The 11,365-nt window shown below is 47.3% G+C and overlaps 1 protein-coding gene and 1 non-coding gene across 3 annotated transcripts; both read right to left on the bottom strand.

Moving 5' to 3' along the window:
- Nucleotides 1-589: 589 nt before the first annotated feature.
- Nucleotides 590-10,973, bottom strand: SMIM7 (small integral membrane protein 7). 2 transcript variants are annotated; one of them, XR_010321255.1, is made up of 6 exons: nucleotides 10,821-10,973; nucleotides 10,696-10,737; nucleotides 10,160-10,215; nucleotides 4,468-4,558; nucleotides 2,842-3,006; nucleotides 590-745 (listed from the first exon to the last, which is right to left on the bottom strand). XR_010321255.1 is itself a non-coding variant. In XM_010593240.3 (5 exons), the coding sequence occupies exons 1-5, from the start codon at nucleotides 10,844-10,846 to the stop codon at nucleotides 730-732; spliced, it is 231 nt and encodes a 76-aa protein (XP_010591542.1). In that variant the 5' UTR covers nucleotides 10,847-10,949; the 3' UTR covers nucleotides 590-729. The 2 variants fall into 2 exon arrangements, 1 of the variants encoding a protein (XP_010591542.1); XM_010593240.3 differs by lacking the exon at nucleotides 2,842-3,006 and having other exon boundaries at nucleotides 10,821-10,949.
- TRNAE-UUC (transfer RNA glutamic acid (anticodon UUC)) lies at nucleotides 3,925-3,995 on the bottom strand. The gene has a single exon. It is a non-coding gene; the product is annotated as a tRNA-Glu (tRNA).
- Nucleotides 10,974-11,365: the final 392 nt, after the last annotated feature.

Here is an 11,365-nt window from a genome sequence, read left to right on the forward strand (position 1 = left end):
ACCCACCCCGGTCCCGTGGGAATCAGTAATACTTCACCTGTAATCATCTCATGCCACTCGCTAACAGTTTAGTGTTTAAACAGGAAAATCAGTGTCCCCTGCTCTTTAAAGTCCTGAGGACGACCTGAGGTACACCGAGGGGCCTAGCAGAGCCTGTCAGGATGGGAAAGGAATTCGGACACCAGGCCCCTCACTGCTCCTAGATCCACTGTCGGACCCAGCAACTCCCAACTTACTTATTCCAAACAAACACTGTCCAAAAGAAAGGCTTCGTCAAACTTACGGGCTCAGATCCCCAGGTTAAAATGATAAAAACACCTGCCTGATTCTAACCAAAAAATGGTTATTAAAAAGAAACCAAAAAATATCCAGAAACAGGTACCGAGTAAAGGCTTGGTGGAAGAGGGGTTCCAGTGCGATAAAATGATTTAGACGTGTTCTTTTCATCTACGGGGGATGCAATTTTATCAGCGCTCCTGACACTCGTCAAGTGGACAGCATTGCAATTCAGAGACCAAAGTGAGAATATCTTTGAAAAGAAACGAAAAGGAAAAAATGGTGTGGCTGGGAAATCATTGGCATCTTGGAGAACATTTATCCACCCACCACGAACTTGAACTTTCTGGGCAGGTCGCTGGAATGTTCCAAAAACATTCTTGAAGTCATCAGAACAGAGGAGCGCAGAGTCGACACCTGGGAAGGTGTGATCCTAGGTCCGTATCAGGAGGCTCAAGAGCCAAACAGCCTGGGGAAGTCAGAAGGCAGAAAGTTCTGTGAAAGTAGGTAGTTACTGCTCTAGAAACACTTTTATAAGTTATTTTATGTTACTATTACGTAGATTATCTTATTTCCTGATTTTTAAAAGTAACTCTAAAAAAAAAAAATTTCATATAAACCTATACCATTTTAGTCAATTTTCTATTACCTCAAGTCAGTGGTGACTTTATGAATAAAAAAGAACTTTAAATAAACAAATAATTGATTTTTCCCCCCAAGGCCACTGATCATTGAAGAAAAATCTAGAAAAGCAAAATGTGAAAATGATATAAATGCCTATCAGTCAGAGAATGAGTACATAAATTATGACTCAGCCTCACAGTGGCAAACCAATTTCCATTAAAAAGAAAGTAGTGGAACTCTCTGTACTAGCTCTGCCACTTTTCTACAAATCTAAAACCATTCCAAAAAACATTTATTTCCAAAACGAAAACAAGTGATGCTGGGACAGCTGGATCACCACATGCAAAAGAATGAAGGTGAATCCCTACCTCACACCATACACAAAAATAACTCAAACTGGATCAAAGACCTAAACGTTTAAGAGCCAAAACAATAAAACTCTTAGAAGAAAACATAGGAGTAAGACTTCGTGACCTTGGATTTGGAAATGGTTTCTTAGATATGATACCAAACGCATAAGCAACAAAAGAAAAAAATAGATATGAGACTTCATCAGAATTAGAAACTTGTGTTACTTCAAAGGATGCCATCAAAAAAGTAAAAAGACAACACACAGAATAGGAGAAAATATTTGCAAGTCATATATTTTATAAGAAACATATCTAGCATATAGAAAAAACTCTTAATAATGAGTAGAAAAATAACAATTAAAAAAAAAAAGGGGGCAAAGGATCTGAATACACATTTCTCCAAAGAAGATACACAAATAGCCAATAAGCACATCAAAAGATGCTCAACATCTTTAGTCATTAAACCTTTTGCTGCCAAGTCAATTCAGACTCATAGCAACCCTACAGGACAGAGTAGAACTGCCCCATAGCATTTTCAAGGAGCAGCTGGTGCACTTGAGCTGCTGACCTTTTGGTTAGCACCCAAGCTTTTAACCACTGCACCACAGGTCTCCCATTAATCATTAAGAAGATACAAATTAAAACCACAATGAGATACTACCTCATACCTACTAGGATGGCTATTAAAAAAAAAAAAAGTAACAGTTTAAAAAAATTGTTATTTGTTATAACAATAACAAACATTCGTGAGGATGTACAGAATCCTTCTACACTGCTCATGGTGACCTAAAATGCAGCTGCTTTGGAAAACTGTCTGGTAGTCCCTCAAAAAGTTAAGCATAGAGTTACCATGACCCAGCAATTCCACTCCTAGGTATGCACCCAAGAGAAATGAAAAATACACAACCACACGAAAACTTGTACACATTCACAGCAGTACTATTTGCAGTGGCCAAAGATGGAAATATCTCAATGAAGGGGTAAACAAAATTTGGACTATCCAAACAATGGAATATTACTCAGGCATAAAGAGAAACGAAGTCTTGACACATGCTATGACATGGGTGAGCCTTGAAATATTATGCGAAATGAAATAAGCCAGACACAAAAGGACACGTACTGTGTGATTCCATTTACATGAAATACCCAGAACAGAGAACAGATTAGTGACTTGCCAGAGATCGGAGAAGGAAGAATGGAGAATGACTGCTAATGGGTATAAGGTTTCTGTGTGGGGTATTGAGAATGTTCTGGAATTAGATTACATATTAAAAAATATTGAATTGTGAAGACAGACCTTCACTTTTTACTTGTATATACTCCATGCTTTGACATCCTCATTTTCTCCCTACTTCCCCCCCAATATTTTATCATGAAAAGTTCAACATATAGAAGAGTTAATAGTTTGGTGAACACCCACATACACACCACCTAGGTTCTACAACTAACACTTTGCTTTATCATGAATCTATCCACCCATCCTCCACCTTATTTTTTGATGTGTTTTGAAATAAGTCACAGACATCGGTACACTTCACCCTAAACAGTTCAACATGTTTTTCCCTGCATTTCAAAGTTTTTCATGACTTACAGATTTTCAAAATAAGGCATTGGTGGTTAAGTGATGGAATTCTCCCCTTCCATGTGGGAGATCTGGATTCAGTTCACAGCCAAGGCACCTCATGTGCAGCTGTCCATCTGTCCATGTTGCTATGATGCTCAACAAGTTTCCGTGGAGCTTCCAGACTAAGAGGGACTAGGAAGAAAGGCCTGGTGATCTACTTCTGAAAATGAGCCAATGAAATCGTTACAGATCACAACGGTCCAATCTGCAACTGATCGTGGGGATAGCACAAGACCGGAAAGCATTTTGTTCCATCGTGCATGGGGTCACCATGAGTTGGGGGCAACTTGATGGCAGGCAACAACAACAACAAACTCCCAAAATAGTTCAGGACAAACAGCACAGAAGTGGACGAAGGGAAAAGTGAACCATCCCCCAAGCTCCACCAGCTTCCTCGGCAATGGCAGGGTATCGCCTCCGTGGACCAGCTGGGGCAGGTCCTCCTAGCACTTTCACTGAGCTGTATTTCCCTCACATCGTTCAGGCACTCATTCAATATTTACTCCATGTTTACCAAGAGCAAGCCTCATCTGAGCTCAGGCCGTGAATACAGGCATCATCCAGCTGTTTTTACTTTCAAAACATTTCACCCTGCAGATGGAACCTTCCGGAACGTCATCAGTCACGGTGTCATGACAGCTGGTCAAATAGACGTCCGTCAAGTTACCTGACCCTTCCCTTGTTCCTGAATATTTAGGTGGTTTCCAGTTTTTCAATATCTTGGGAAGCAAATCACTGCTTCCCAGTAGAGGCCTTCCTTGAGGGACTCTTCCCCTCCCACCAGTTAAACACCTGCTTTCGAGTTTATTCTGAGTCATGGCAACTCCACACACAGTGGAACAAAACGCTGCCCGGTCCTGTGCCATCCCCATGATCAGCTGCAGATCGGATCATTGTGATCCACAGCCATTTCACTGGCTAATTTTTGGAAGCTGATTGCCAGGCCTTTCTTCCTAGTCTGCCTTAGCCCGGAAGCTCCACTGAGACCTGTTCAGCATCACAGCAACACACCAGGCTCCAGTGACAGATGGGCGGTGGCCATGCATGAAGTGCAGTGGCCAGGAATCAAACCTGGGTATCCCACGTGAAAGGTGAAAATTCTACCACTGAACCACCACAGCCCCCAAACCAATCTGTTGGGGTCTTTTTTTGCTAGCCTAATGCATAAATGAAAACGGGTGTGAAAATAAAAATAAAGTCTAAATACGTTTCTGCTGGTTTTCAGCAGAGCTGAAGCAGGACACCATGGCACACTGGCCACATAAGCAACGTGTCCCACACTGGTGTGAAATGACCAGGTCATGGACTAGGGTAAGGTGTCTCTGGCCAGCGCATGACAAGGCACCTGACACAGGCAGACCTCAGAGAACACCCTGTCCCAGCCACAGCTCCGGCCTGGCTCATGGGACCGTGGCACCATGGCTTACCCCTCCCTATGGGTCCCCGGTCTCCTCACTGACTGAGACTGACTGAGAGAGATGTTACTTTGAAGACAAGAAGTGTGACACAAAGTGCATACTGTGAGGGCGGAGAAAGACCACCAGGTCAGGCCGTTCTGGAGAAGGACACTGAGAAAGTAAACGTCAGACTTACACGATCATGCAGAACATCATGAAAATGTTCCACAGGGCAATGAAGACCCGGAAGTATCTGAGGCTCAGTAAGAACTCCCGCACGTTGTCACCTGGAAAGTGAAAAACCGTTTTTACAACACGGCTAGCGTTTTTGCTGTAATGGCCGTGGTGGGCCTACTCGGTTTTTGCCCACCTGGTGCCCACTGCCGCAGCTTCCCCTCTGGGCCTCCACATCTTCTCCCTCAGCGTACACGCCTAGAGTGCCACTGACACCCACCCCCAGAGCACTGAGCCCCCAGCCTGATTGGCTCAGGGAGGGACATGTGACCCAAGCCTGTCCAGTGAGACCCAGCCCTGGGACTTTTGCCCCAACAGTTAGGAAAAGGGCATTTGCTTTCTGCCAGGTTTACTGAGCTGGGAGAACTGAAAGCCCAGTCTTTTCAGCAGAGGTTGGCAACCCATAGCCCACGGGCCAAATGTGTCCCACTGCCTGATTCCATACGGCCTGTGAGGTAAGGACGGTTTTTACATTTTTTAATATTAAAGAAAACCAAGAGAATATTTTGTTAAGACACATATAAATAAATAACTTGCCACTGAGTCGATTCTGACTCTTGGCAACTCATTGCATGTCAGATTAGAACTGTGTTCCACAAGGTTTTCAATGGCTGACTTTTCAGAAGTAATGTGCCAGGCCTTTCTTCTGACTTGTCTCTGGGTGGACTCAAACCTCCAACCCTCTGGTTGCCAGCGAGTACATTAACTTCTTGCACCACCCAGGGACTCCTTCCCTGGGGCCAGGGTTGGTAAATGGGATCCCCTGCCACCAACAGATTCTGAGGTCCCTGGTTCCAGGCAACAGCCAGGTGCTAGGGACACAGGGAGGAACAAGATAGGTACCCTGCCCTCCAGGAGTTCACAGGAATGACAAATGCTAGACAACTAATCACATACGTGGTTATTTTCCAGGATGGCTGCTAAGATGGAAAAGTTCAGGGTGCCCTAATAACCTACACTTGGGTGGCGGGGGAGGTCCAATCAAGGGTGTGTACCAGGGGTGCAGGTCAGAGGATGCCTCTACAAGGACCCTGTGAGCTAGACCTTAAAGTGCGGGCTCAAAGCCCAGCTCTGCCCTTTTGTTTAGGGACCCTGAGCCAGCCCTTGGCCTCTGTGCGCCTGGGTTTTCTCCCATTTAAGTGGGGGTGCCGATAAGACCTCAGCACAGTGCCCACACACAGGGGCACTCCACAAAGGTAGCTGCTAAGGCAGGAAGAGTCAGTCAGACTGAGAGAACAGAGGAAGGAGAAACAGCGTTCCTCAGACAACCAGAATGAACCTTGCAGGAGAACAAAGCATAGTGAAAAAAGATCGAGCCAGAAGAGCCTGGGGAGCCAGGGTCAGGGCACAGCCGCCATGCCAGCCAACCCATCACCGAATGGGCTCTCATCGCCTCCCAGCCTTCATGCCCAATCTCTCGCCCACCACGGCTCCAATTCAGACTCGGAGGATGCGACCCCAAGGCCTGGAATAGAGTCTTTCACACAGCATGGCGGGTAGGCAATACATAGCAGTGTGTGTTGCTGGGATGCCAAGCCGTTTTCAACAGATTCAGATGGATGAGGAAGAAAGGCCTGGCACTCTACTCCAAACATCAGCCAATAAAAGCCCTATGAATTACAATGGTCCAATCCAAACTGATCGTGAGGATGGCGCAGGACTGGGCAGCATTTCATTCCACTCTGCACAGGGTCACCATGAGTCCCGGCCAACTCAATGGCAGCTGACAACAAAAATACATAGTTGCTGAATGCATTAATGAATGAAGGGTTGGTCAGTGGTCACGATTACAATCTCTTGGACCAGAAAGACCCAGATTCGCTGTTAGCACGTTGAGCTACACCTCTGAGCCCACTTCTTCATCTGTCACATGGGAAGACAACCCTTACCTTTCAGGGTCAGGAGACGGGGTGAAACACCTATACAAGGCCTCTAATATAGCAGCTCCCCAGTGGGAAGGGCCCCAGGGGACGGCAGCTGTCTGACAGTTCCCTCAGGGTCCAGTTACCTTGTATAATGCTCCATGTTGGCATGGATGCCTGGGCTACAACACTGCCTGCTCAGAGGGGGCTTCCCTTGGCACAACACAGTTGGAGCGGCACTCCCTCACCATCCTGTTACTCCATGTCAGCACTTAACCCGCCTGGAACTGTTTGCTCCTCCATGGCAAGTCCCACAAGGCAGGGACACCGTCTTATTCCCTGCTGTGTCTCCAGCACCCTGCCCAATGGCTGGCACACAGCAGGTTCTCAATAAGCATCTGGCAAATGAACGAATGCATGAATAGACACAACAGTCATGAGCAGGTCTCGTTAGACTCCAAAGAGTCACAGGAATCAATTCATCAGGTGGTACAAATTCCAGGGCCTCCAAGGGCCAGGCAGTGAGATCTACGAATATGAGGGGATGGGACCTGGGGTGAGGCGGAGGTCCCTCGCCCTGCTGGAAGTTGTTTTGGCTTCTCAACCCCACTCAACAGCTGCCAGGAAGTCACTTGAACCCTGAGCTTCAGGATGGGCCCATCTTTCAAGGAAAACAAGACACCTGATTTTCAATCAGGGCAGGAGTCACAATTTATTCAAAGTCTAGCAATGTTGACATCTAACGGGTGACAAAGATGGTCTGCATTTATCTACTAACCAAAAGGTTGGCGGTTTGAATCCACCCAGCGGCATTGCAGAAGAAAAGGCCTGGCAATCTGCTTCCGTAAAGATTACAGCCAAGAAACCCCTATGGGGCAGTTCTACTTTGCACACGTGGGGTTGATATGAGTTAGAGTTGACTCAACGCCAGTGGATTTGCTTTTCTTAATAAAAACAAGAAAATGACATCACGTAGGCCAAAAAACAGGTTTGCATTTATCCATCAGTCCATCACACCACAATCAAGAACTGCTTGTGAGGCTGTTCATCCGTTCATTCATTCATTCCTGCATGTTGGAGCGCTGAGACTGGGAGCCTGAAAGTCTCAGGCCTCTTCTCTTGGTTTACAGATCAAGTGCAAGAGCAGACGTGAGTGAGACAACAGCATCCAAAAAGAAAATTACAGCTGTAGGAAGAGAAGTAACTGCTGACTTGTCTGGGGAAGTCTGGTGGGAGAAAAGTGGGGCAGGGGTGGGCAGGAGGAACATCACATTCTCAGGCCTAACACACATAACACAAATCCAAAAATCAAACACGTTGCTGTCAAGTCAGCCCTCAACTTATGGCGACCCCAGGCACTATCCAAACCTGCGCCGTCCCTATGACTGGTTGTGGATCAGATCATTAGGACTGGTTTTCAGAAGTAGATCCACAAGCCTTTCTTTCTAATCCATCATAGTCTGGAAGCTTCCCTGAAACCTGTTCAGCACCATAGCAACACGCAAGCCTCCACAGACAGGGGGTGGCTGCACATGAGGTGCGTTGGTCAGGAATCAACCCAGGTCTCCCACATGGAAGGGAGTCATATCTCCCCCAAATTGCACCACGTACAGTAGCTGATTAAGTAAAAGAGATGAACAGAAGATTTCAAAGGGTGGATCGAGAAGGCCAACTGAAGTATTATGATAAAATGTGCAAAAACCTGGAGTTAGAAAACCAAAAGGGAAGAACACGCTAGGCATTTCTAAAGCTGAAAGAACTGAGGAAAAAATTCAAGCTTCGAGTTGCAATACTGAAGGATTCTATGGGCAAAATATTCAATTATGCACCAAAAGAACATGAAAGGAATACAAAGAGTCATTGTACCAATTCAGGAAGTAACATATAATCAACAACCTATGGTACTGAACAACAAATTCAAGCTGCACTGAAGGCACTGGCAAAAAACAAAGCTCTGGGAACTGACAAGAATACCAACTGAAATGTTTCAACAAACAGATTCAGAGCTGGAAGCGTTCATTCTTCTATTCCAAGAAATCTGGAAGACAGCTACCTGACCAACTGAGGGGAAGAGATCCTTATTTGTGCCCATTCCAAAGAAAGGTCATCCAAGAGAATGCAGAAATTATCAAACGATATCGCTAATATCACACACGAGTAAAATTTCGCTGAAGATAATTCAAAGGCAGTTGCAGCAGTACATCAACAGGAAACTGCCAGAAATTCAAGCCAGATTCAGAAGAGGACATGGAAGGAGGGATATTACTGCTGACGTCAAACGGATCTTGGCTGAAAGCAGAGACTACTAAAAAGATGTTTACCTGTGTTTTACTGACTACACAAAGACATTCGACTATGTGGATCGTAACAAATCATGGATAACACTTCAAAGAATGGGATTTCCAAACACTTAACTGTGCTCACGCAGAACCTGTACCTAGACCAAGATGCAGTTTTTCAAACAGAACAAGGGGATACTGCATGGTTTAAAAGGAGGAACGGTGTGCGTCAGGGCTGTATCCTTTCACCATACTTATTCAATCTGTATGCTGAGCAAATAATTTGAGACTGGACTATATGAAGAAGAACGTGGCACTGGGATTGGAGGAAGACTCATTAAAAGCCTAGGATATGCAAATGGCACAACCTTGCTTGTTGAAAGTGAAAAGGACTTGAAGCACTTATTGATGAAGATCGAAGACTACAGCCTTCAGTATGGATTACACCTCAACATAAAGAAAACAACAGTCCTCACAACTGGATTAATAAGCAACTTCATGATAAGCTGAGGAAACACTGAAGTTGTCAAGAATTTCCTTTTACTTAGATCCACAATCAACCCATGGGAGCTGCAGCGAAGAAATCAAATGACATATTGCATTGAAAAAAGATGCTGCAAAGAACCTCTTTCCAGTGTTAAAAACCAAAGACGTCACTTTGAGGATGAGGGTACTCCTGACCCAAGCTATGGCATTTCAATCACCTCATACGCATGTGAAAGCTGGACAATGAATAAAGAAGACCAAAGAAGAATTGATCCATGTGAACTGTGGTGCTGGTGAAGAATATCGAATATACCATGGACTGCCAGGAGAACAAACAAATCCATCCTGGAAGAAAGACACTCAGAATGCTCCTTAGAAAACATGTTATCAGGAAAGAGCAGTCCCTGGAAAATGACATCATGCGTGGTAAAGTAGGGGATCAGTGAAAAAGACGAAGACTGTCAACAAGATGGATTGACACAGTGACTGCAACAATGGGCTCACACAGCAACAATTGTGAGGATGGCACAGGACTGGGCAGTGTTTCATTCTGTCGTGCACAGGGTCGCTATGAGATGGAACCAACTCGATGGCACCTGACAAAAATAGTAGCTTGTCCCCTCCTCCAGAATATCCCCTCTGTCTCCCTCTCCCCCCCAAACTTCACCAGGTATCAGCTCTGTCTTCTCCCCCACTTCCTGTTACCATCAAGTCAACTGTATCACGGTGATCCCATGTGTTATGGAGTAGAACTATGCTCCACAGGGTTTTCTTGGCTTTAATCTATGGAAGCCAACCACCAGGCCTTTCTTCTGCCATGCTGCTGGGTGGGTTCGAACAACCAACCTTAGATTCAGTCCAGCACAAACCATTTAAGCCACCTAGAGACCTCGTGGGAACGAGCGCACACACGTGAGTAGAAGGCTTGATGAGAAAGAACTGTCCTTTCCAAAATGGACAATGTGATTCCAGGGCCTCCAGCTGGAAGTGCAAGCGGCCACCAGAACTGGAAGGTGAGAGGTCTTACCTGTGCTGGGCTCCCGCGACTCCTCTCCAAAGCCCTGCGCGGTGTCTTTCTTTTTCCTACAAAAAGGAGCAGTGTTCGCTATCGATGGGACATAAGGACATGCACTGCCCTGGCCCTGACACAGGCTCAGAGGGCCCCTGGAGACGCAGCAGCTGCAGCTGCAGCCCAGCTGCTGACCTCCCGTGTGACCTCGGGTGACTCAATGACTCTCTCTGAGCGACCACTTACGATGCTGAAAGGCGACAGGGTGGTGGACGGAACGTCGGGGTAGGGCTAAAAGTTTTCTGGGTGGCATCGAGGGGGTTCCGTTGGGAGAAAGGTCTGAAACTCTCCGGGGTACTGAGTGGAGGCCCGGAGAGGGTCACAAGAGGACAGCGGAACAGAAGCGCTACCAGAAGGCGTGTTCCCGGGGAAGTGCTGAGACAAGGGCGGGGCCTGGGTTGTGGGCGGGGCTGCGAGGTGGGGCGGGTTTACGCATGTGGGGGCGGGGTTACGAGTGTCCCGAGTGGGGCCGCGGACCGGAGCGGCCTACTCACAGCTTAAAGTTGAGCACGGCCCCGGCGTTCATCAACAGCGTTCTGCGGAGGGAGAATGCGGTTACCGGAGCCGCCCCTCGCCCGGTCTGGCTCTCTCTCCCCATTCCCTGGGCCCCCCCAATTACCCGAACAGCAGGATGTCCCCGATCATCGTTACGGCCGAATTGTCCGTCAGAACCGGAAGCGGAAGCCCGGGGGAGGGAAGGGAAAAGGGCAGGAGCCGAGGAATACCGAAACAACACTGGCGAGGGCTGGTCCAATCGAAGGCCGAGGCACGCAGGAACCCGCCCCCTGCAGGCCAGGCCCCCTAGGTGAAAGCGAGCCCCCTCCTCCCCGGGAGACGAGGGGCGCCAGAGGAGGGGCGGGGCTAGGATGTGACGTTACCTAAGGGCGGAGCCACCTGGCGCGGGGTTGGGCCTCGCGTTAGAAGCGAGCCGCGCATGCGTGAGGGTTCCGCGGGCGGAAAATGAGTTCAGATGAGGGTCCTTCTCTGCTCGGAACCCGGATTGGGCTTCTGGAGAAATGGAGCTGCACAGGGGCCGAGGGTCCTGACGCAGTGGGCACCCCACGATAGGATCCCCTGACTCACTGTACTCTAAAAGGAGAAGGAGTCCCCGACCGTGCGGACCCACCAGGGGCGGGTGTCTCCACCGAGAAGGCCCTAGAGGGG

Source organism: Loxodonta africana, chromosome 3 (assembly GCF_030014295.1).
Source record: "Loxodonta africana isolate mLoxAfr1 chromosome 3, mLoxAfr1.hap2, whole genome shotgun sequence".
NCBI lineage: Eukaryota > Metazoa > Chordata > Mammalia > Proboscidea > Elephantidae > Loxodonta > Loxodonta africana.